This window comes from Hippichthys cyanospilos, chromosome 10 (assembly GCF_059441005.1).
Source record: "Hippichthys cyanospilos isolate Australia breed blue-spotted pipefish chromosome 10, RoL_Hcya_1.0, whole genome shotgun sequence".
Classification (NCBI taxonomy): Eukaryota; Metazoa; Chordata; class Actinopteri; order Syngnathiformes; family Syngnathidae; genus Hippichthys; species Hippichthys cyanospilos.
In genome coordinates this window covers 19,468,612-19,495,130 of record NC_142378.1, presented here as the reverse complement: position 1 = coordinate 19,495,130, position 26,519 = coordinate 19,468,612, and the positions used below count along the sequence as shown (strand labels likewise).

General features: G+C 39.4%; 2 protein-coding genes across 4 annotated transcripts; both read right to left on the bottom strand.

Moving 5' to 3' along the window:
- Positions 1–435: 435 nt before the first annotated feature.
- LOC148417471 (calreticulin-like) lies at positions 436–13,828 on the bottom strand. The gene is made up of 9 exons (XM_088425446.1): positions 13,565–13,828; positions 10,802–10,903; positions 5,798–6,001; positions 5,622–5,716; positions 4,351–4,560; positions 4,172–4,285; positions 3,700–3,843; positions 1,457–1,549; positions 436–1,387 (listed from the first exon to the last, which is right to left on the bottom strand). The coding sequence occupies exons 1-9, from the start codon at positions 13,656–13,658 to the stop codon at positions 1,196–1,198; spliced, it is 1,248 nt and encodes a 415-aa protein (XP_088281572.1). The 5' UTR covers positions 13,659–13,828; the 3' UTR covers positions 436–1,195.
- Positions 13,829–15,080: 1,252 nt separating this feature from the next.
- On the bottom strand, positions 15,081–26,337 carry tor3a (torsin family 3, member A). 3 transcript variants are annotated; one of them, XM_088425450.1, is made up of 7 exons: positions 26,042–26,337; positions 25,836–25,958; positions 24,605–24,870; positions 23,454–23,629; positions 20,752–20,876; positions 17,491–17,770; positions 15,081–16,601 (listed from the first exon to the last, which is right to left on the bottom strand). In XM_088425450.1, exons 1-6 carry the CDS (start codon positions 26,262–26,264, stop codon positions 17,523–17,525), a joined length of 1,161 nt encoding a protein of 386 aa, XP_088281576.1. In that variant the 5' UTR covers positions 26,265–26,337; the 3' UTR covers positions 15,081–16,601; positions 17,491–17,522. The 3 variants fall into 3 exon arrangements, with proteins under 3 accessions (XP_088281576.1, XP_088281575.1, XP_088281573.1); XM_088425449.1 differs by having other exon boundaries at positions 17,476–17,770; positions 26,042–26,336; XM_088425447.1 differs by having other exon boundaries at positions 15,081–17,770; positions 26,042–26,336.
- Between the last annotated feature and the right edge of the window lie 182 nt (positions 26,338–26,519).

Sequence of the window (26,519 nt, the reverse complement as noted above, 5' to 3'; positions counted from 1 at the left end):
TTCACTGCATTATGTTCTTTATGTGCCTGTCGGGATGAGGGTGTGTACCAATCAGCAGCCATGCCTGAACTGTGTTTTCGGCAGTAATGCTCCGCAAACTGGCTGAGTGGCCAGGGCTGGAATCTCAGGGTGCCCAACGTTAACAGCTGAACTAGGTGAAGATAAGCGGCTCATGAAAAAATGGATGGATATATATATATATATATATATATATATATATATATATATATATATATATATATATATATATATATATATAAAAGATTCAAAGCTAGTATTGATTTTTGTATGAATCACATTTTATTAACAGTCACGTCTATTTACTTTCAGTCCAATTAGCTTTTTTTTTCTTAATGTGATTTTCAAATTCCATTTTCTGGGTTGTAAAAGTTATCAATGTACGACAAAATACAGGCTTTACTCATTTTCCTGCGGTTGTTTTGAATGCTTTTATTGTTTTTCACTCAAATGACATTTCCCCACCTCAATTACCAGCAGTGTTAGTACAAAATGTTGTAGTTTACAAAAAGTATCAGCATTCAGCATCTTCCGTGGGCATCCGGGATGATGCCAGGTGACTCTATACACAACAAACAATGAGCAAATGGAAAACTAGAGGCTTTCCTGCCGCTGGAGTCCTTCAGACCACTACTTAGAAACTGGAGTCTTATGCACACAAATGTGGAAATGTGGTAAGAACCGTGCAGTGCAAACAAAACGCAAGGGATTTCCTCACAAGATTAACAACCCAACTGGAACAAAAAATGATATTTTTGCAGTTCTATCTTCACTTGTTTGATGCGAGAAATCTTCAAGCAAGCGGTTGGGCTTCAGACAGAAAAAACAGTAACTCAAACACAGCATTTACAAGACAAAACATGAGGTAACAAACATTTTTACAAAAGCTAAAATAAATTTGTCAACATATACCAAACCTCTCCTTTACCTCAACTGCTGCTAAAAAAAAAAGTGGGTTTCATGTCGACATTCAATGCAACATCTTCATTTCTAGTCATATTTAAACGGTCGTCGTCCCAGAATTTTCTATTATTGTCATATTGTTAATATGGTATAATATCATAATATTTTTAACCTTCTAGGTTTTTGTAAACAAACAAAAGGGATCCCACTGGAACGGTTGTTTTCTGTGATTTCACAGTCTGCTTTTTAAACTGCTTCTTGCCTTTTCAATTGTTTATAACTCATCCTTCAAGGACTCTGCGTCATCCTCGTCTTCTTCTTCCTCCTCCAGCTCCTCCTCCTCGTTCTCCTCGTCATCCTTGTCTTCCTCGTCATCATCACCGTCGTCTTTCCTGTGCTTTTCCTCTTCCGCGTGCTTCTTTCGCTCCTCCTCATCTTGGCTTTCTTTCATTTTCCTCTCAGCATCCTAGTTGAGGATTCAAGAAAAAAAAAAAAATTAGAGTGGGCAAAGAAGGACAAAGATTGGTTTACGCACCTTGGTTTTGCCCCATGTGTCATCACCAACTTCCTCAGCCAGTTTTGGGTCATTGGTGATCAGGAAGTTGTCAAAGATGGTGCCCGACTTAACCTACAAAACATACAAGCAATGTTAATGATAAATAATCATCAAAGCAGTAAGCAATAATAACAGTAATAATCAAATCCAAACCACTTTTTGTCCTTATTTGTTGTCATTCAATTTATTGCTTAGTTAAGTTTGCTAAGTAAAAAAAATTATGTACTGTTGTTACTCAGTTTTACTTTTTAAATTGTGATATTGCACATTTTGACGTTGTACAGTGGGCCCCCGTGTTACGAGATTCATTTGTTCCGCAGTTGGGCTTGTAAGACGAATTCATCGTATGGGGGGCAATCCAAACCGACGTTTAATAGCTAATGTGTTTAGAACCCCAGGTAAAAACATCAGAATTGTACATACATATTAAAAATTGGTACCAAAATAGGATAGTAAGTGCTACGTATATATAATGTACTTTTATATAATCAGAAAACATCATAAATAAAAAATATAGAATGAATTTTTGGACCTTTGAGTGGTGCTTGTTATGCCCATATAGTATATGGCATATACCCAAGTAAGGGTAGCCTAGGCTAGGCTAGCTTCGTATTTCTTGATTACATCCAGCTTTGTTTCCATATAAATCATCTTCTTACTTCTCCCTTTAACATCACTAGCAATCTTGGGACCCATGGCTAACCCATTCAACTTTGAATTAAGCAGTAAAATGCACTATAAATACGGTTTTGTAAACACTCACAATCGAACAAAGCTTTACCGTTCCGCCATTTTGAAACGAGTGAGGCCGACCTATAGCAGACAGGCATCTCCGTGAGGTGACGCCGACCAATAGCAGACCACCATTGTAGTCACGCGTTGCGTGGAAGCAGTTTCGACAGCAATCGTAAATAAGTGCTACTACTTCGCTGTTAATTGGGGGTTTCAACCCCCCGCTAAGTCTGAAACCCGCGAAGTAGGATATCAGTTCCTAGATTTCTATGTATGCCCCAATATAGCCGCAGTAACTACAAACAATGCTTATTTTTTGTATTTTTTGTGTATTTTATTTTCTTTCTCCTATTCTTTAACATTACATTAACCTTATTAACATTACTGTATATTCATTAAATAACTAATATTACTCAGTTTGTTGAGAATTTGTTCTGAGGACTGGTTATCTGCACCAAGACTACAGTGAGAGAGTACGCAAGTCATCACGTTGAACTTCACTTTTATTTTGGCTCATGTATGGTGTATCATGTAGTACCTGTTGAATAATAAATCAACAACAATCTTAAAGTCAGTAAACTAACATATAAACACTTGCCGAACTTTAATCTATTAATTTACTGAATTTTTAGCCGACATTAGCGGGTTAGCAACAACTAACAACTACTAACTATAAAGTGTCTACACAAAAAGTCTACACAAACGCTTACTAAACATAGGCAGTGAGCGTGCGTTATCAACATAAATGATAATGAACTATAAATATGAGCTTACGTTGTCAATCACTGCGTCACCGTAACGAGCCGATTGACACACAGAACATAAAACAGGAAACGGAAATGCAAGGCGACCCGACAAATTAAAAGCATGCATTTCAAAATAAGATCACAAACGTCACGAACTCTAACGCTTGAAGAATTAATAACATAGTTATTAATTAATATTACTTAGTTATTTCATGAATACAGTACTGTATTAATGTACTTCTTTGCTTTTTTATTTTATTTTTTACATTTTTGCACGTTTTTATTTTTTTTATTTTGAAATATTTTTAATTTTTCCTGGAAAAACCCGCGAAGTACTGAGACCGTGATATCTGAGACCGTGAAGTAAAAGGGATCACTGTGTGTGTGTGAGTGTGTATGTGTGTGTGTATATATATATATATATATATATATATATATATATACACACATCAAAATCACACTTTACTTTTTTCATTTAAATGAATGCTACTGTATTCAAACACAGATGAGGGGAAAAATTTGGTTTGTTTTGAGTTATGCGGTTATAAGTTGACTCCTCTAATTTGTGGGTTGAAAATGAGGAAAAAAAACTACCTGTACTCTGAGACATAAGGTAAGTGATTTGTCTCGATGGAGGTATCCTTTCTTAGTCTCAAGTCCAACGTCAAAATCTTGTGATAACAAGTCCCTTAGCTAGAGAATGCTATTGTCGTGTCTGTCATTGCGTGCTGCATCAAGTGTTACCTGCCACAGGTCCAGTCCAATCACGCCAATGCTTTTATACATGTAAATCTCCGAATCCGCCATATACTCCGGGTTGTCAATCTCGGGGTGGATCCACTTCCCCTTGTAGGCGGGGTTGCTGATTTCTTTGGGCTTCCACTCACCCTGTCAAACAACACATTTACAGTTACCGAACGAAAATACATTTTTTCTCGTCTTGGTAACTGCAGGGCTGCGGTGATGTAATATTTTTAGATTCTTCTACTGATTAAATATGCCACTGATTATTCCCAAGATTTATGATGCATCTCAAATAAAATAAGCCTGTAAGGCATACGAATTATTGTTGACCACTTAGGGGTACAATCTTTACACTCCTTAGTGTAATATGTATGACATTTTTAGAACTTTAAAACTTGAAAGGTGGGGCTTGGGCTGGCGGGTGACACAGGAGAGCATAGTTACTTGATTCATACTCTTGGAATTCATGTACCTTGTATTCAGGATTGGCGATCATTGGAGGCTCCCACTCGCCATCCATCTCATCGTCCCAGTCGTCTGGCTTCTTGGCATCTGGGTCTGGAATATTCTCGGCCTTGTCCCAGTCCTGTTGAACGCGCCCCAATGTTAACCAAATTCAACCTAGTGCTAGGGAGGCGGGTTCACACTCGCCTCTGGTTTGGTATCATCGGGATCAGGAATCTTCTCCCGCTCGTCCCAGTCCTCGGGTTTCTTTGCTTCGGGGTCCTTGATCTTCTTTGGAGGCAGGAAGTCCCAGTCGTCTTCCAAGCTGCCGGACTCCACCTTTTTGTTATCGATCTTTACCTCGTACGTGTTGTCAGGGTTGACAATCAGGGTGTACAGGTGAGTAAATTCATCATCCTGATGGGCATAAAAATATCAACGTTAGGCAATGATGGCTGGCATAGTGAAATGCAAAGTGATTTGGTTAGAAATACAATTGTTTTTCCTAACAATTGATAAGAGCATTCTGGGATGTGTTTTCACTGCAAGGCGGTCACTCTTTCAAGTAACCAAATTTGCATTTTTTGATTGGCTCTTGGTCAGGAAATGCAAGATAGAAGTTTATTAAGATAGTCGTTTTTGATTTCCCTATTTTAAAGATGTCTTTTAGTTAATTCAACCTCAGGAAAACTATTTTACTTGTAGTGAATGTGAAAGATGAAATTTGGACAAATGTTAAAAGTTTTCTCTAGTTGTAGGGCAGGCAGTTATGAGAACCGACATCCACCATTTGAGTGTCATGTAAAGCAGGGGTCAACAACGTGGTGCCACGGGCACCAGGTAGCCTGCGAGGATCAAATACGTAGCCCGCATTCATGTTCTGTAAATAGCTTACAAGTGATAGAATGGCGTGATTTTCTAGGAATGTTACAAGCAATTATACATATTACATGTCTAACATTTTACACTTGATTTACATATTTACTACAGCTGTTCCTTAATTATAGTGAGAAATCAACAACATGATCGGTATCTTCACATAAACTGGTGCCCTTTGTATTAGTCACGACCAAAGTAGCAGCTCTTTCAAAAAAGTCGGTGACCCCTGATGTAAAGCATGATGATGCCATCCAGTGGACATATTGCTAATTGCACTTTCGTCCCCTGCATTCCCTCAGATGCGGGATAATTAACATGAGGGTGTATTATAGCCTAGGGTTAAGACCCTTTACTGGCTTTGTTTTTATAGTGCACTTATATTACTGTGTTGTGATTCAATAAGTACTAAAACAGAAAAAAAAAGAAAAGAAAAAAAGAATCAGTGTGAGTGCAGACAGAAGTAGACCTGCGCCAGACGAATGATAAAAAAAGTTGCCCTCGAGTCGTGGCGAAAGGTCGGGCAAAAATACACCAACGGACAGACGAACAGACGATTACAATTGCGTCTGGCTTGAAAAAAACCAGTGTCAGTAGCTCACCTTACAACGGATGTCTTTGTTGATCAAATGGTTCTTGCCTTTGTAGTTGAAGATTACGTGTACTTTCTTAGTGCCGGGGCCACAAATATCAGGACCTGCACAAACAAGAAGTCTAAAATTCAACACACGTCGGCAAGACCTTCAACCTGAGGAAGAGCCCGTTGAGGCCACGCTACCAAACATGATGTTGTAGACGGAGTCTCCGTGCATGTCCTTCTGCTTGAGGTCCGAGGGAAACACTTTGACGTAGCCGCCGCCACAGTCGATATTCTGCTCGTGCTTGACAGTGAACTGGATGACAAGGGGTTGCTCCTTGTTGCTGAAGTCTTTGAAGCGGGATGACAGCGCGTAGAAGCGGGCATCCTGGCTCGTTTGCAAACCTGGATTCATCGGGTCGGATCAAACGCCACTGTTATTTTTCCATTGTTAGCCTAATATAAAATTGTATAGCTTCAGTCATTTTTGGAAAACAAGACAAAACCACAAACTAAACAAGAAGCGCGGATGACTGACAATCAACAGAAAATGATTTTTTTAAGCACATTGGTCATTTTCATCTATTTTGAATTAAAGCTGATTTCACTTAACTTATTAAAAATGGTTTTGTTTAACCCACTGAAATTTACGTTTTTCAATTGGCACCAAATGGGTTTTGAAAAAAAAATGGCACTGTATATAGAAATGGTAGCTATAAGATGGCATCCCAGCGCTTCATTACACACTAGGGCTGCACAATTACGTCCAAAATAATAATCACGATAATCTTGGTCAAAAATCAAATCACGATTATTCTTTGACCTAACATTGAGTGATTTGACATGTCATATTCACAACTTTCACATTTCATATTTTCAACATTGATCTGATTCATATCGCTTTAGGGATTATTCCCATCCCAGTTATTCATCATTTCCAATTTTATCTCCATAATTCCATGTTCACAATTCTTTTCCAATGGGAGGGCTTCCCTTTCATTGCCAATGGGAGATTGAACATTTCACATTTTTAGCTTTCCCATTTAACATTCACAAGATTTAACTCATTCTTATTTCCCGATAGATCATTCCCATCAATTCAATAATTCATACATATTTATATTTTTCCATAATTCCATATTTTCACCTCAATATTCATATCCAATGGGAGATTTAACATTTCACATTTTGAGTTTTCCCATTTCATATCGACAACATTTAACTCATTGTTTTCACCTCATAGATCATTCCAATGATTCATACATATACATATTTTCCCATAATTCCATTTTTTAACCTCAATATTACAATATTCATATCGAATGGGAGAGTTAACATTTCAAATTTTGAGCTTTCCCATTTCACATTCACAACATTTAACTCATTCATTTCTTCTTAGGGATTATCCCCATCATTCCAATAATTCATATTAATATTTTCCCATAATTTCTTATTTTTCATCTAAATATTCCAATATTCATATCCAACAGATTTAACATTTCACATTTGGAGCATATTCAATTCATTCAGCTCATTCATTACACATGTTGAACACTATCATTACTAATGTTGACTCATTCGAATAACTCTATTATTAACTATTCTCATATTTGTACCCCTAATTCCTCTCTTTTATAATTAATATTACCTCATTCCAATAATTCATAACCACTCATATTTTTACACATAAATCCTCTTACTCCCATTTTTCCCCACCAACATTTTGGCACCCTCTCTCCGTCATTCCTTATCAGATTCACACTGTTCCAACTTTAATTGATTCCCACAATTCCCGCCATGCCATGGGTTTTCACTTCCCAGAGTTCAAAATTTTACCACAATTCCATATGAAACAGGTATACATAATGCTCTATTTCCCATGGTACCTCCATCTAGCGGCCATCTTGGATGAATGCTTACCTACACCACTTACTACATCTCCCATTCACCCCTGTGAGACGGCCGTCTTGGACATTTGACAAGCTCTCGCCCCAGCCCAATCACTTTGAATGGGGAAAATAAGTGAAAAAAGTGGGATTTTTTTTGTGGAAACCCTCACCTCCAAATGAAGGGTACCATCTGTTTCCAAAACAGTGATTGGGATTTTTAATGAAAACCTCGAGACAATCCGACATTCCAATAAGCGAATAGAGACGATTTTCCAATTTTCTATGATGGCTGCCTGTAATTTACCGTATTTTCCATACAATAAGAAGCGCTGGATTATAAGGTGCACCATCAATGAATGGCCGAGTTTCTAAAAAAAGACACCATTTATAAGGCGCACCGGATTATAAGGCGCACATAGAGGTGAAACCATAGAACTGCTGGGGTTGCATTATGCATCCGTTAGATAGAGTTGCATTATGCAGCCACTAGATGGTGCTTTCCTAAACGGAATGTAATAAAAACAATCAGCAAAATCATCAAACTTTATTAATAGAATATAAACTTTATTCATACAATATAAGCGTTGTATGGATATTATACTAAGAAATATTTGTTCTTAAAAAAATCATATAAAACAGAATGCGTTATTGGTAATTGCTATTTAACTACTAAATAGGAGTCGCTGAGCGCAGAATAGATCCAGATCAAGCCATGCATTTGTGAACGCTGCGCCGCAATTCTTTTGATTTTCCCCTCGGCATGCATTATATATTTTTGACCAGCTATTTGGTTATGGAGTCCAAAGAAGTTACGAATAAACAAAAGTCAGGGAAATTTAAACAACAAACATGCAACGGTATGAATTTGGAGCCAAGCGCGGGTGAAGGCTGGCGCCGCTGTCTTTTTCATTTTTTTCTCGGCGTGCATTATATATTTTTGACCCGCTGTTATGATATGGAGCACAAAGTAGTTACGGGTAAACGAAAGTCAGGGAAATTTAAACGAGAAACACGCAACGGTATGAATGAGGAGCCAAGCGCGGGTGAAGGCATGGCGCAGCCGTCTTTAATTTTTTCCTCGGCACGCATGATATATTTTTGGCCTGCTATTTCGATATGGCGCACAAAGAAGTTATGTATAAACGAAAGTCAGGGAAATTTAAACGAAAAACATGCAACGGTATGAACTTGGAGCCAAGCGCGGGTGAAGGCTGGCGCCGCAGTCTTTAATTTTTTCCTCAGCGTGCATTCTATGTTTTTGACCCGCTATTACGATATGGAGCACAAAGAAGTTAGGAATAAACGGAAGTCAGGGAAATTTAAACGACAAACATGCAAACATGCAACATGCAAGTTAATTAATCGCGACGGGCCGTGTCGGCTTTAATACCCTCGGGCCAGGTCGGTTTGAACTGGATTTTAAACTATAGTTTATGCAGTCAGCACAAGATTTGATCTATATATTATAATCCACCGGATTATAAAGCACACCATCATCTTTAAAAAATATAAAAATAAAAAAATCAGGCTTTTGGGTGCGCCTTATAGTGCTTTTTTTACCTATTCAAATCATTCCAACTTTAAATCTTTCAGATAATCTAAACCAATGCCCACACCTTGCTTCCACACAAAATTTTACTTTTACTGGGAAATTGTCCATGATTTTTGCACTTTTTTTTTCTTTTTTCCCAATGTATCTTCTACATTATTTGGTCTATTCAGACCATTCCAACTGCATATGGAAAAGATTGTTCTTTCCACTGCCATATACTCCCTATCAACTATTAATTGACATTTTTGCCATTCGAATACCCACACAATTTCCACATTTTTCAGTTTTTTTCTCCTGTATCTTCTACATTATTTGGCCTATTCAATCAGTTTTAACAATATCTGCTTAAGATTGTTTTTTCCACTGCCATACACTTCCTTTTAACTATTAATTTATGTTTCATTCTCATAATCATTCTACGTCGCTCCCTTCTGCACTTAAACCTTCACACGCAATTTCTTTAGGAATTGTACATTTTCTACAATGGGGCAAAAACATCCAGGTCTTCAGAGATGATTTGCTGATCATCTTACTTGGGATGTTCTTTACCTGTGAAGAATCCTACTCAGAAACGAGTACAGTGGACCCTGGTTTACAACATCCCTGCCTTATGTTTTCTTTCACCTTGCGACATGGACGTTTTTTTTGTCCCCTCTTTACACCTTTTTTTCACCATACAACATAAAAAAAAAACAAAAAAAAACTTAAAACATGGCAGGCAGTGTGCGTGCGTGACCACGCTCATGGGTCACTGCTTATGTCACTACAATTCCAGTCAGCTTCGCGACTCCCTAGGATACTGGTCTGCTATTGGTCAGCGTCACGGTTCAAAATGGCGGCATTTTAAAGCTTTGTTCTTGTGTGAGTGCTTAAAATATGGTATTTATTGAGCATTTTAGGGCTTAATCCAAACTTTAATTGGTTAGCCACAGGTCCAAAGATTGCTAGTGATGGTAAAGCAAGAAGTAAGATGATGATTAGTATGAAAAAAAAAAGTTGGAGATAATCAAGAAATGTGAAGACGGCTAGGCTAGGCTCACTAGGGAATATGGCCATAAAAAGATCATCATGTCACTCAAACGTAAAAAAATAGTTTCTATATTTTTTATTTATGAGGTTCTTTAATTGTATACACGTATATTATATATAAATAGCACTTACATTTTATTTTGTCACCAGTTTTTAATATGCATATACAATTTTGATGTTTTTACCTGGGGTTTTACATTATTAGCTATTTAACATAGGTTTGGCTTGCCCGGCATACGGCAAATTCAAGTTACAATCCTAACTGCGGAACGGATTATTCTTGTAAACCAGGGGCCCACTGTAATATATGGCATAGGTTTTATTAGTATGTACTGTATGTATGCTGCCCGGGGAAGTGAATACAATAAGACTTTCATTGTATGGTACAACTATACATATGACAATAATGCTCTTGAATCTTGCATTAAAAAAAAAAAAAATTAAAGGATTAAAAAAACTTTTCACCTCATCAATCTCCACAGAATTTTTTGTAGAGGTAACATGAAAAGGGTGGTCACATGCTGGCACTTGCCAGATTATGAATGTAAACACTATAGTTGTGTTCAACAATGTCATTTAATTAATACATCAAACTGCATGGATCTAAAAGCACTACGGCTGTCTTTCAAACTTTCTCAGGTCAAGTTTTACAAGATAACCTTGAAAAATGTTGCTGCTTGAAAGCAACTGGAAAAAAAAAAAGGTTTACATTTGAATTGTGACCACTGCACTCACCTTTGTCCTTCTCTGCATCACCGTAGAATTTGCCTGCAGTCAGGACAAACTGGCCATAATCTCCTTTATGCTCGGATTCCTCCCAGCGACTCTTCCAGGCATCTATATGCACAAAAAAAATTCACCGTTCTGAAGATTGCACATGCACACCGAATGATGTTGTGATGGCCAATAGATTCCCTAAGTCTGTTAAATGCATCACTCGCAGTATGCAGGCTACCTCCAGAAATATTGGGGGGGGGGGGGGGGGGGGGGGTATTTTTATTCCTCTTGATGTACAAATAAATATCCTCTTCATGTACAAATATCACTTATGTGCAAGATTTATTGAACCATTTTGTTCAATACTGTATTTTTTTTACTTTAAGTAGCGTGTCCACCATGAGACCATTCACCGGTAAAGCAATATGTAACAACTATCAAGTACAACTGAAAAGATGTGAATCAATGGCAGTGCTCAAAAATAGTTTTGAACTTTTAGTATTAAGGATGTAACAATTATGTATTAAATATTAATAATGAATTATTAATAATTTAAATGCAGTGTTGGTGGTATGTTAAATATCAATCCAACCAGTTTCTACACATATGTTGATGCTAAACATGCAGGCATGTCCGGTCTGTTTAAGATAGGCTGTTGCTGTAAATAGGCCATTAAATAAAAAATCTCATACAGTCAAACAGGTTATAAAATATATATATATATATATATATATATATATATATATATATATATATATATATATATATATATATATATATATATATATATATACATACACACACTTCTCAGATGAACAATTGTTTATCCATTTTAATACTTCCAATTTCATATTATTCTACATATTCATGTGAGGACTTCAAGTATTTTCCTTATTCCAAATATTTATCCTTTTCCCACAAATCCTCATTTTCTATTCCAAAAAGTCCCATTGACTTACATCGGGCGAATTGACATTTAACTATAAACATTTACCTAAAAACAGTATATTAAATTTGACTTCTCATTTATTATATTTAATCCTTTATAAGTATCTGTCAAAATTCCTAATTTATCAGGTCTAGTGACACACACTAGGTCAGTTCAGTTTGCCAAGTGGGTTGCCTGCAAGGATTTTTAACTTCCAGCAGGTGTCAGTATTTGATGACAATATCGAAACAGTATCAACACAATGTGTCAGTGTGCTGACACACTCCATAACGCCTAATCAACGCATGAAAAAAACAAAAAGGACTGCACAAAAATGGTTGCCACGATTAATCAAGCTGATCAAGTTGGCCTCTGTGCCAAGTTTTTGCCATATCTTGTGACTTTATTTACTTTACTTTATTTGGACGTTTCAAGCCGTGTTTATATACTGCTTGTTTAAAAGAAGGGTACGGGCACTAGGGGTAGATAATAAACATGTATGACCAAACATGATGACTAATCAATATTGACAAAAATAATCGTGCTTATTATTTTGGGCATAATCGTAGAGCTCTTATTCATCCTTCTGTATAAATGTCTGTTACAACCAGTGGCTTATTGTCCAGTGCGGCTTATCCTTGACAAAAATTGTTTTGCTCAATTTCTGCTGCTGTGGCTATATATACACCGGTGTGGCTTATAGTTTGAAAAGTGCGGTAATTTTCTAGGGATGTTTGATGGTACTTTTTTTCCCCAGACCATTATACCAGTACTCAATTCTGATTAGTCGTCAATAGTACCGACACCACTAACACTTTTGAGACTAAATTTTTGTCCCTCAATTTTTTTATTTTTTTATTTTTTAAATGGAGGTCTTTGGAGATGATGATGATCAACTTACTTGGGACGTTCTTTACCCAAGTGACGACTGTTGTAATCTTCAAACTACTCCAAAAGAACAGCCGATACTAATTTAGGTTACTATTATCTATTTTAGATATAAAATAAATATTTACCTTAAAATAAAACAAGGTATCAGGATAAAACTCATCACTTTTTTTTTTTAAGTTCACATGTTCTAGGGCAGACAACATGGCTGGCACATCCACTTCACATGCAGAGGTTGTGATTTCGATCCCAGCTATATCTTGTGGAGTTTGCCTGTTCTCCCTGTGCCTGTGAGTTTTCTCTGGGTGCTCTGGTTTCCTCCCACATTCCCAAAACATGCATGTTAGGTTTAATGGATACTCCAATCCCTTTAGGTGTGAATGGTCCCTGTGTTCCCGACAATTGCCTAGATCTGGATGTGCCCCACCTGCAGCCCAGAAAGCCCCGGGATGTGTACCAGCAAGCCCTTGACCATTGTGAGGACAAGCAGTTACGAAATAAATGGGATATTCTAGGGCAGATTTTTTTTAAAGTGGTTTGCCATTTACAACAATCCTGATATACGGAATCAACAAAACAATGTTAATGTACCTAAAAGCTGGTCATGATTGTTTTTTTTTTTGTTTTGTTTTTTTTGTGGCAGTGAATGACCAGTGACATACAAGAGGGGGAGGGGGATTTGATTTGTATCTATGATTTGATTTCATGTGGGAGGTGTCAATTAATTTCGGATTAAAAAATTGTCATTGTTTGCAGCGTTCGTTAAAACGGGACGACTCGGGTACAATACGAGACAAAACTCATCCGAAATTAAATCGCTGCATGTTCAATAGGATAATGGGAGTTCCCGTATGCCCATGCACCGATACAATCGGTTCAACACAATTCAGTTAAGTGGCACACAACGTAGAATAGCACATATATCTTAAATTAATTTGGTTAGAATGACTAGAAAATGGGCTCACCGCCGTCTTCAAATTGCTCTCGAAAATAGACAGTGGACTCGGCCAGGACACAGACGACCAACACGGCCAAAAAAAGCAGCGACAAGGCGGTCATTTTGAGAAGAAACACGCCGTCAAACTATCTATAAAACTAACGCAATTATTCTTGATTTTGTTGTTGTTTTTAACTATCGCTAGGACGCCGTCGACATGCCACCGGTCCTCCGTTCGTGTCGTTTTAGTGGCAAAATGCAGCCTCTTGCCTCTCGGCTCGGAACAAATGTCTCAATCTGATTGGCTGTGGGCGCCGGATCTCGACTCAAAAATCTTACTCTTCTCGACCAATCAAATGAGTGAACGCGATGACAAGCTGGAATTTATCCAATGGACGAAAACCACGCGTTCGCTTGATACACACCCAAAAGGAAGAGTGATGCATTTGTGGTACATTAATGACGAGTGTTGCTTTTGACGTACTACAATATCGTCAGTACTGTACTTAATGTCGAAGCGTTTGAAGTCGTTTCAGACAATGTATAAGGTGGCTGTTCTGCCCGGCATTAAATGGGCATATTTATACTCACTAAGGAGATACACAACGAACCCACACAAGTTACAATTTAAAACATCTCACAGGAGATCAAATTTTCCAATCTGTAGATAATGATCACATTTATCACCTTACTCATGACAAAGCATTGAGCATTTATACATGCGTTCGCTTGATACGCTACCAAAAGAAGAGTGATGCGTTTGAGGCACATTACTGACGAGTGATGCATTTGACGTACTACAAAATCGTCAATACTTGTTATGTATGGTTCACGTCTCTTTCAGCTAATTGGAAGGTGGCTCATATGACCTCAAATTAAATGAGCGCATTAATACCAGTGTTGGGAGCCTTGCATTACAAGGTGCATTAATATTTGTGTTGGGAATAATGCACACACACACACGCACACACACAAAAGAATTGTTTTACTCAATACAAATGACAGTCCCGAGTGTTACCACGCATTTTTATACCCCCCCCCCCAAAAAAAAAAAAAAAAAAAAACGCTCCTCAACCCTTGAAATTTATATTTGAAGCAGTTGATCACGTGAACGCAGTTCATTCCGTTCCCTTGAGATGACGCTGGTTTATTGTTGGTATGCAGAGAACTTTTTTTTTTCAATTTGTACGTGGATCTAGGCCTCATTTGCACGTCCAAGGGAGCAATAATATTTATTTTGGGATAATTCTGAGCATGTAAGTTTACTTGGATATGTAATGAGCATAACGAGGTATACTTAAAATATTCCCAGTTATGTGGTGAGAATAATGTAAAAGTATTGCAAAAGTAGTGTAATGCATTACATTTCAAATACAGTAATATTATAATGTAACTAATTAGTTAATTAACAAGTAATAAATCAATAGTTCGAGTTTTGAAGTAACTTTCCCAACACTGATTAATACCCACTGAGGAGATACACAACAAGCCCACAGTTTACACTTTAAAACATCTCCCAGGATCTCAAAATTTCAGTTCTGGAGTTAGTGATCACAATTATCGCTTTAATAAAGACGACGAAACATTTGGCATTTTAAAATTCATTCATTGGGGTTTTGTTTTGGTGGAAAAGAGAAACAAGGTTTTTTTTTCATATTGTGATGTAAAATAAACAATGGAAGAATCACATGTCAATACAACCTATGAGCTAAACAAAGTCAACACTTAAAAAAAAAAATCAGAAATGGGGAGAATTTAAAGAGGGCATTGAAGTCTAAATTTGTCTTGACTATTATAAGTCCTATGCAGCCCTTCTGATCTAAGCAAGATATTTTGATTGATATAGCATTTTTTTTAATCCATGTCAAGGGTGGCCATTTGTCACTTGCCGATCTTTAAAAATGACTTGACAGTCAGTTGCTCACTGTCCCAGGTGAAGACCATAAGCGTGATCTATCATTGTTTAGCTTGCGAATGGCACAAGACAAAACTCAGAAAACAGGTGGCCCAGTCGATAGCAATTAGCAAAATCCCTTGAAATGGGATTAATATGGGTTCACAAACACAATATTAATTAGAATGCTGTGTTTAGGGTAGGGCGGCTGCAACGAACATGTTCTTGGCTTCCCTTTTAACTTTCAGTGTTCAAAAGTACTTACAAATAATCATAAAAAACACAAAATATTTCACAGTACATGAAGTGCTTTTCAATACTATGTTACTCATAGTAACAATGAAGTTCCTTGTATGCTTACTTTAAACACCAAAAGCTGTTTAACACGGTGAGACACTTGCTTCACCAACACAATATGCATGACGTTAAATAAGTAGTCTACGAAAGTCAAAGGTAATAAAGCAACACTTAGATCCTGACCACATTTCAAGATAATAAAAAGTGCAACATAAAGATCGGTGGTAGGCGTTTGGACAGTACAAATGACTCAAAGGGTGAACAATTCATCACATATGAGACTACCATGGTGAAAAAAAGCATAAAGTAAAACTAACAACGTATCCATTCTTTTAGAGGTTACACAATGAAGGAAATCATTCTTTTGATGTTCGTTCCCTTACACAGGAAGCGAGCGTCTTCAGATTTATGATAATCAAGTGATGGCGGTATTTGACTTGTCACATGCAGAACATTAATCCAGTGAACATCTCATTATCACAAAGGTTTGGCAGAAAAAGCTGTATATTTAGGCTTCAACGTTTTCGTTATGCCGAGGTAAATGGTATTGTATATAAATGTCATTTAAAAAAAAAAAATCAGTCTAACTTTTTTCCTTTACTTTTGCTAAGTAAAGAAGTTGAACCATTTTAATTTCCCGGACTTTTTATTTACTGGTGCTGGGTATTGTTTCTCAAAAGTGTCGAGCCATATATATTGCGCTATGTGATGAAATAAATAAAATAAAATAAAATTTGAAATCTCCAAACTCACATTTAATGAAACGCAACTTGAGAATCTGCTGCTCGTTAATATGGCTGCTCGTTGAGGAGAAGTATGAGTCGGATATCATTGCACTTCTCGGGAACACATACAGGGGCCTACGACCGACCACCTGAAAAAGAGAAGGAAGCCCAGGATATGACTACAACGGCAAAAACCAAGGAAATGCTTTCTTTGTATCATAACGTTTTCTTTTACTGCTGTTTGCCCTCCTCCTCTGCCGCAACTTTTGCTCTGGAGCATCGTGTCGCTCCAAAGGTAATGTATTGTAATAATGTTTAATGCGTTGTTTTTGAAGCGCTCGGAATAATTTACAAGTCAAACACGATTCATAATATAACAAAAATCATGACACGAAAGCCACTCCAGAGCAGATTAGTTTGAAAAAAAAAAGAAAAAAGAAAGAAATATTACCAAAATAAGATGTTTCAAAACCGATACGCGATATAATGGAAACAGAACGTTGTATTGCAATGCGCGTATTCCGTCACTTCGTATCGCAATAAGTCGATATTATGGCCCAGCCCTATTTTTCACAAACGTACATGGATGAACATCGAAAAAACTTTACTGAGGCACTACCATCACTCGACGGCAGCAGTGCCATTTCAGATCTGAAATCAGTTTGAGTCTACTGTGAGAATTGCAATTTGTTGAAGCTATCTTGGTTCTAATGTTGATTATAAAAGAACAGAAAAAGGCAGATTCAAACATTAATTTGCTGGGGTAAGGATAATCTATTGTGCTTGATTTCCATTTATTTCAGTAGGAGACTCTTGCCACTTGTATGTGGAAAAAAAAACTCTTAAGTGAGCAAACCTTTAAAACCAATAATGACTACAGTTGGGTGCACTGCAGTGAACCTTGCGGCATCTGCAAAAAAAGAGGGAGATCCTCCTTCCTCCCTAACCGTGCGACTGATGCGAATCAGTACTTTGTATGTTCCACTCACAAAGGAATTGATCCTGTTTTTCAATGCCTGTCACCTGCATATTTCGCACCATGCACGCCCCAGGCGTCGGTCTCATTTCTTCTAAGGAAGAAAGAAGTTGATCCGCTGGGGGATGGACTTGCATCCCTGGGCCGAGAACAGTTTCTCCTCTTTGGGGATGTACAGCATGGCCTTGGCCACCTCGTCCAGCGTGGCCTCGGCTGTCTCCAGGCCCCGCGCGGCAAAGGCATCCTTCGCGCACAGTTTGACATGCCGGTACTCCAGAGGTAGAAAGGGCACAAAGAAGTCGATCAGGTGGCCGGACATCAGCTCGCTCTTGGCAAAACCGCCTGGGAACAGATGGGAAGTGGGAGGGATGAGGGGAAAAAAAAAAAAAAAAGTCCATATACTGTAGTCAACCAAGTATTACGAGTGTTTCAGAAAATTCACGAATCAAGACTTTGCCATAGTCCGGCCTTGGGATTTGCTAGAGGGTCACGCCATGTCAATTCAAACAAACTCCTATAACCTTCCCAGTGAGACAGTTTCAATTTGCCTGATTTATATTCTGGTAGTGCCTTAATATGTCAAACGAAAGCATCCGAAGGTTGAGCCTCCTACTTCAAACGTTTTCTGAATCATGGCTTTTTGGTTTAGGTGCCCCGCCAAGGTCCCTGCTCTTGAACGCCGCTCAGCTCACGCTGCGCTCGACACAGACGCCCACTCCCACGGGTGGTGAGCCCATACGAAGGGGGACCCACCTTGGTTTTTCTGGCTGTGCCCGGCCGAACCCCATGGGTGCGGCCCCGGCCACCAGGCCCCCGCCAACGGGCCTCACCCCCAGTCTGTTGGGTGAGCCGTGCTTTGTCCGGCCCCTTACCTAGTGTCACATCTCCCGTTGATTGTGCCTTTAGCCCAGGCGCAATGAGGGGGCGGGGTCACCGGCCGCACACCTAATGACAATTGTCATCGAGGCCTTTTTAAAGCGACCGGAGCAGGAGGACGTCGCCGGGTTATTCCACGCGCCACTCCGAGAAGCCCTGTGTTATCCCCAGCGTTCGGTTCCCGACTTTCCTTCCCTCGAGCATTTCGGTTTGTTGTCTTTTGCCTTTTTCCACCCTTGTTGGCACCTTTTGTTGTACTTTGTTTTAGAGCCCTTCTCCTGCTGACTCCACTCCTTCGTGCCTTGTTTTTCCTTTGGACTCCAGCGTTTAGACACTTTTGTCTCTCCTTTTGTTGTACTTTGAGATTTCCTTTGTATTTTGGACTATATTCCATCCTTGCCGTTTGACCTTTGTTTATTAAACTCTTTTTGCATTGAACAATCTTGTTCAATCTATTCTCGTGTCCTGTGGTTATTCATAACACCTAGGACCTGTTTGCGGTGTGTGACCCTTAGTTCCCCGGATCCTTCTTAGAGCTAAGCTGGTGCGCAAGGTAGAAAAGTTGAAATGCAATAATCACACGGGGGTTCTGGTATCAGTCCTCTCGAGTGGAATTGGACTATCTTTCATGGTGCAGATGCCCACAGTGAGGAGCACAGAGCAGGTGTAGGCAAATGTATTGCAGAGGACTCCCTTGCTCTGTGGGGGGACTTAAATGCTCACATGGGTAATGACACTGAGACCTAGAGGGGTGTGACTGGCTTTGGGGTTGAGGTTGGGATCCCCCCCATTTGAACCAGAGTGGTGTTTTGCTATTGGACTTTTGTGTTTGTCACAGATTGACCATCACAAACACCATGTTGAAAAATAAGGGTGGGACCTGGGGTGGGCCGGTGTCCTGCATGGTTTCCGGTTTTCTCTCCCCAAAACACCTGATTTAAACAATTAGCTCATCAACAGGCTGGATCTTGAAAATGATCTTACTCATTTGAATCAGGTGTGTTGGAGAGAGAAATTGTGAAAACATGCAGGACACCGGCCCCAGAGGGCCGGAATTGCCCACCCCTGTCCTAGACCACTGTTCAACGATCAACTTTGTGGACGCATGTTTTGGGCACTTGGTTGAAGAGAGGGGCGGAGCTGTCAACTGATCACCACTGAGTGATGAACAGCTATAAACTTGTAAATTGTTATATCTATGTAGTATGACCCTGTCTATTAGAATGTGCATTTCTGTTTAGAAGTGTTTTTTTTTTTTAATTGGTGCAACACTTTGCACAAGCGTGCACACCCTCATATGTGTCAATGTGTCACAGTCAAACATGTTAAATATATATATATATATATATATTTTTTTTGTTTTTGTTTTTCTTTTTGCATTTTAGCAAACCCTGGGTGTTTTGCGCTAATCCTGACTACTATTTGGAACTGAAAGCCAAGTCAAAAATTGTAGAGCCATGTGTGAAAAACACGTGTACATCTTGTGTGGAGGATCACTGTTTTATATATATATATATATATATATATATATATATATATATATATATATATATATATATATATATATATATATATATATATGTTTGTGTGTATGTATGTATGTGTGTAGTGGGCTCCCGTGTTACGAGATTAATCCGTTCTGCAGGTTGGGCTCGTAAGGCGAATTTGCCGTATAGCGAGCAAGCCAAACCTACGTTAAATAGCTAATGCGTTTAAAACCCCAGGTAAAAACATCAAAATTGTACATACATGTTAAAAATTGGTATCAAAATAGTAGAGTAAGTACTACATATATATAATATACATGTATACAATCAGAAAACATCATAAATAAAAAATATAGAAAGGATTTATTTACCTTTCAGTGGCACTTGTTATGCCCATATTCCCTAGTAAGGGTAGCCTAGGCTAGGCTAGCTTCGTATTTCTTGATAATCTCCAGCATCGTTTCCATGTAAATCATCTTCTTACTTCTCTTTTTAACATCACTAGCAATCTTGGGACCCATGGCTAACCCATTCAAGTTTGAATTAAGCAGTAAAATGCACGATAAATATGGTTTTGTAACCACTCAAGACAGAACAAAGTTTTACCGTTCTGCCATTTTGAAACGAGTGAGGCCGACGCGTTGCAGGGAGGCAAGTTCGACGGCAACAGAAAATAAGAGCAATTACCTAAAAACGCATGCAGATGGTGACAAAACAACACAAAAACAGCAACCCCCTAGGGTCATGAAAGTTGTTTTTGTCGCAGGGAAAATACCATAAAGAGGGGACGAAAAAACTCAGTTTTCCACATTGCAACATGAAAAAACCGTAAGCAGGGGATGCTGTAACTCGGGGGCCCACTGTATACAGTATATACATACAGTATATATATAAACACTGTGATTCCAAGAGGATATTAGTAACGAATAGCAGCCTTCAAGCAGAAGGACCTCTACACACCTTGAGCTTCCATTGTTTCGGCTCGTAGTCTGTGTTCCAGATCTTCCATTCCAATGTCCTCTCGGTTCTGACCAGAGTGCCAAAAGTCCAAAGTGACGTCGTTGATTGTGCCTCCTCCAAGATTACTGTACAAAACATGGGGAAAATTTGGGTTAGCAATCTCAATTCATGCCAGTCCTGACACAACTTTAAGGAAAAGCACGATTTTTTAGCAAGCACATGTGTATTATTAAGGCTACTGTACATATATATCAAAGATCTATTTTAAAGTGTACCTGTTGTGTTCTGTTCTGTCTTCCCCCTAATGGGGCTTTGTCACTCTGTTGCAGAGTGGGCCTGTCTATGTCCAAGGGGCGGAACAAATGGCTGCACACCTGGTTGCAATTTGCAATCATCCACTATTTAAGTGCAGCCGGCATTCTATGGACCATTCGCTAGAATACCCGTGCCCATTTGTTATCCCGAGCCTGTTCCGAGTTACTCTCTTGTTTGTTGTTTTGCTTTCTCCTTGTTGTTCCCTCAGTTGCTACCTTGGATTTTGGTGCGTATTCTCCCAATCTGTTTCTGCTGAAACTTTGTTTGTTTCTCGAGTTTTGTCCGAGCGCTTTCCGTTGCTGCTTTTACCCATTGCATGTTAGACGTCGTCGTTCTGTCGGTTGTGCCCCTCTTGTCATTTGTCGTATATAAGGTATTTCGCATCAGACACCTTTTTGTCAATGTCGCTTTAAATGATCATTTCTTTGCTAATTTAAGTTCAGTGTCTGGGTCCAGTTGCAATTTTAATTTCGGTGTCGTAGACTACAGTACCTGTGGTACTGAGAAGGAAACATACAGTATGTTTGATCAAGGAAAAACTGTCCCATGAGCCTAAATCTTGTGGCAGCCTCACAGTTTCTAAGCTGCTCTGCTACAACAATCACGGGCAATGGTTCAGTCTGCTTGCTTCTTTTATTGAAAGTAATGCGGAAGTTTCAGTTAACTCATTCAGTGTCAGGGAAGAGCGTTCTCGTCTTTTAAAATGATGATAATAATAAAATTATGATCAAATACGTTTTTTTATGGAGATGACCTGACACCCTTGACTAATGCTTAGCAAATATAAGCCAATTGAGCACTCTAGTGATAATGGTGACTTATGGATGGCAGTGTTTCCAAAATTAAAACACAGCTTTTATAAATATGCAGTTCAAAGTAAGGAATGGAAATCAATCTTTCATTTGATACCACCCATATTTACATAAACAGAGCACGCAATATTCTGTTGGCCTTGAAAGGTGAGTGACATTTACAAAAAATACTGACCCCGAAAAGGTGAGATGGGTCCCTCTTTCCATAGGCTCATACCTGTGGGAAGCGCCGTAGGGTGCTTTGTGGGCGGATCCCCACCTACAGAGGCTTACTCTTGGCACAGTTGTCAAACTCCAGTCTTCAAGGACCATTATCCTGCATGTTTTCCACTTTTCTCTTCCAAACACACCTGAATGATAAGCTTGAAAATGATCCTAATTATTTGAATCAGGTGTGTTTAAGAGTGAAGGTTAAAAACTATGCAGGATACTGGCCCTCGAGGACCAAAGTTTGTCATCTGTGCTTTTGTGAGACGGAATGTCAACTCTCTGTCAGGGACAGAAAAATTCTGACTCGACATATCGGACTCCTTGGACCCACCCTTGTCGGAGTCCTTGGAGGATGTGCGAGGGAGAGCTCTCTCTGGGGACTCCCTCGTTCTGCTGGGGGACTTCAGTGCTCCCTTGGGCAATGACAGTGAGCGCTGGAGGGACGTGATTGGGAGGAACAACCCCCACAATCTGAACTTGAGTAATGTTTTGTGACTGGACTTCTGTGCTCGGCATGTATTGTCCATACCAAACACCACAATGAAACATAATGTCCCTAAGTGCACTTGGCAACAGCATACCCCGGCCGCAGTTTGATGATCGACTTTGTGGGTGTGTCACAGCTGCGTGTTTTGGACACTCGAGTGAAGGGCAGACACAATTTTAACCAACAATCCACATAATGTTATTGTTGGGGTCTGCTGGGAATGTCTGGCCCTTGTCAGGAGTTTCATCTCCCGCCCCAGAATTTCACCCTTGTCCCGGGAGAGAGATGGGACATTGAATCTGAATGGACCACATTTATGTTCATGATCAAGTTGGGCACTGTTGAGACGGATGATTGGAGTTGTGACAACGATATTCGGTCCGGTGGGGACGGCAATCTTCGAAAAGGGTTGCCGTCAAACTGAACGAGGAGTCCTATCAGGCCTTTTTGTGAGACCTGTGAGACTCTCGAAGGCAGCTGACGGGTATCAGCTGGCCAAACGTAATGTAGCTTCACCAGCCGCCAAGGCAAAAACTTGGACGTGGAACAAGTTTGGTGCGGCCATGGAAAGCAACTTCTGAATGGCTTGGAGAAAATTCTGGTCCACCATCCGATTGCATTGGTAGCAAGGCCCTACAAAGTTGCATGGACCTTGGGAAAATGACACTACATTGTCAGTTGTTTGCACATCTTCCTCCTCTTCACTGGGGCTGTGTGCATATGTGCATGAGTTTGTGTTTAGGGTAGAGGACTGAGGGCACCAAAAAAAAAAAAAAAAAAAATTGGAACCTACACCATGATGATACGTCACTGGCCAACACATGCTCAAACAAGATAACCTCAAAACGTGAAATGCCAAAGGGGGAAGGAAAGCCAACCTGAGGAAGAGAAAAATGGCTTTTCGGTAGTTGACCCCGTCCACGTTGTCATAGTGTGCCATATACGGCTTGATGGCATCGATGAGGCCCGGGTGCAGCTTCTCAGCTTCATCGAAGATGAACAGAGTCTGGGAGCAGCGCAGGACTGTGTCCCGGATTGCCTCTCTAAGATGATCCTGAAGAAGAGGTTAACTCATTTTTTTCGTCTACTACTGTGTTTCAAATATGTCACCCTGTAAAGAAAATAATGCCACAGTTATACCTTAAAACAGTGCTGCAACATCAGTGACTGATTGATGAAGCTTGGCAAATTACCTTTGTAGTGGTATCTCTAGGTGTATTTTATTCAGGAACTAAAATCATGTACCATAATCTGTTTTATAAAAAAATTACTAACCAATAACTAAGCCATATTGTGGCGCACCTCTTATTTGGGGGGGAAAAAAGCCCTGATCCAATTTTGTACCTCAAATATGATTCCATGATATCTTGAGTTGAGGCCATTGTCGCTATGACAATGTGCATCCATATAAAACGCAACAAAATAAAGCCATACAATGTTTTTCAAAGGAGTCATGATAACACAATTAAGCAATAAACAGCTTCATCTTTGAATTAATTTGCTCTTAATTTAAAAAAATAAAACTACTGTTCCTGTCAAAAAGCATTAAATTACTTTTGCTGATCCTTGCAGAAACAACGATAAAATCTCACATACTTCATTTGTGAACTGCTGGTCTCCGCAAAACCAATTTATAACATGATTTTTAAAAAATTACAAAACAAGGAAATGTGTGCCACAAACACAGCCTCGTTCCACTGTAATGGAGTTACTCCAAGCTACTTTGGACACTTCACTTTTGCTGTGTCAAAATGGTGACTCAGCATGATTCTAACACAGTTATTGTGCAATATTTGTGCATACTGGACGCAGATCACAACAGTTGCGGTCCAGTTGGGCTAAAGCCAGCTTCACAAAAAACTTGCCAGTTTGAGTTGGATGACTGCCATCCATAGCATTCTAATTTGAATGAAAAGAAAGCTCCATCATCCAACCGAGCAAGGATTTGAAAGGCATAATGAAAGATCCAACTGGGCAAGAACTTGCTGGGCATATTCTTGACAGCAAGCCCTCACCTCTGGCATCTCACCTTGTATGTGTCCACCATCCTGGCATGGTGAAAGTGGAACGGGGTGATGAACAGGCGGACGCAGTCACTCTTCACCCCTTCGCGATAAAGGTTATCGGCAACCATTCGGGCAACAAAGTTCTTCCCGGTGCCAGACCAGCCATGAAAGGAGAGCGTCAGGGGCTTGTTGGACTCTGGATTGTTGATGAAACCCTCGATTGCTTTCAGAACCACGGTCTGGGCCAGATGCTGCCCGTGCAGTTTGGTCTGAAGATCATTAGCCAAACCTACAACGAGAAATGTTTACGGTCAATTACCATCACAAAGTGGCACAAATTTATTATGTCCTTATGCATAAATTTCACTTGAGCTGGTTCTCTTAATTCGTTTATCAATGTATTAAAATCATAACAAATCTATAATGTAAACGTGCTGACTTAAAATTAACATTTTCAATAACCAACGCTGTATGAATTAGTCTTGAAAAATCAAGCATTTAAAATTCTATCAATGGTGAAGTCAAAGTTTAGCACAAGTACTGGAATACTGGATGGGTGGTTTACAACTCATGTTTACAATAGTTACCAATTATGTTACTAGTTATGGATTAGCTACAACGTTAACTTTAAGACAAATTTGAAATCAATTTTGTATTTCCTGGTTTTATTTCTTTGAACAGAACGTATTAGACTAGTCATAATCCAGAATGGTTAGTGAAAAAAAAACGTTTAAAATGTTTGCCTATGACCTCCGGTCTTAAGAATAAATGCCTAAATAAGATAAAACATACGTTATTAAAGAAAATGTATACTTTTGAATATTCAAATGAAAAAAAAAATTGTCCTTACTCTGTAGGGAAAATAAACACAGTTGTGGTTGACGGTCACTCGCGGTGTTACGGATATCCTTCGGTTGAAAGTTCGAATAATTATTGTATTGACGAATAGATTATTTTGTTAACAGATCTGCTGGAAAAGCATTCAAACGACTATGAAGCAGTAACTGGTTTGGTCCGTACCACGTCGGAAAGTGACAAAAAGAATTATTCATTTGGAAAAGTATAAGCAGAAAATTGCATATATCTCAATTAAGCAAGAAATATTTTAGGTTAGAAAGCGAGGACGTCTGAACCATAAAAGCGGGTCTGTCCACTTAAAAAAAAAAAGGGGGGGGGGGGGGGCATCGTTGAGGTAGAATCAATCGACACACTATTTCTACCGTTACAGTTTTGGTAATAGTAGTGTTGTATTACCAGTGATGTTGTTGGTCACCCTGCAGTCTCCGGACTCGCAGCACTGACCCAGGCTGCAGTACCAGCGGTATAACAGGCTCGTGTACTCCTGGGTGAAACCGGCCCAAAGGTCTCCGGTGGGAACTGCCCACGCAAAAAAAAAAAAAAAAAAAAAAATCAGGTCATTGTGGGTGCAAACCTAGTCTTTCCCGCGCTCCATTTCTTACCTTGCTGCTCCAGATCATCTTGGTGTGGCTGACACTCGCCCTCCCAAACGTTGCAATAGACGTAATTGAAATAGGACGAGAAAGCGTTGGACAGCGCGTCCAGCTGGAAGAAGTGAGCGTGCGCCGGTGCGGCCAGCAGTAAAAACGGCGACAAAAAGCGGGCCAACATGAGGTAAGGCGTAGGCGGAGGTCCGGTAGCACCGAGCGCATCCGAAGAGATCATTACAGGTTAGCTCGCTGCTTGGCTAAATACTCCTTGTGGCGCTCTTGACTTTGAAACCGGAAGTAAGCGAGGATGAAACCCCTCCCACCCCGTAACAGCATTTGGCCGTATGTCGTTATAAACTGTAAGTCCCAACACGTACGGCCGCTCCAATACCTCAGACTTCCCTTTGAGTGGCAGACATTGTTAGGTAGGGTTAACGGCATTTAATTGTGTGTGTGATCTGTCAACGTGCGCAAAACACGGTTTTCACTC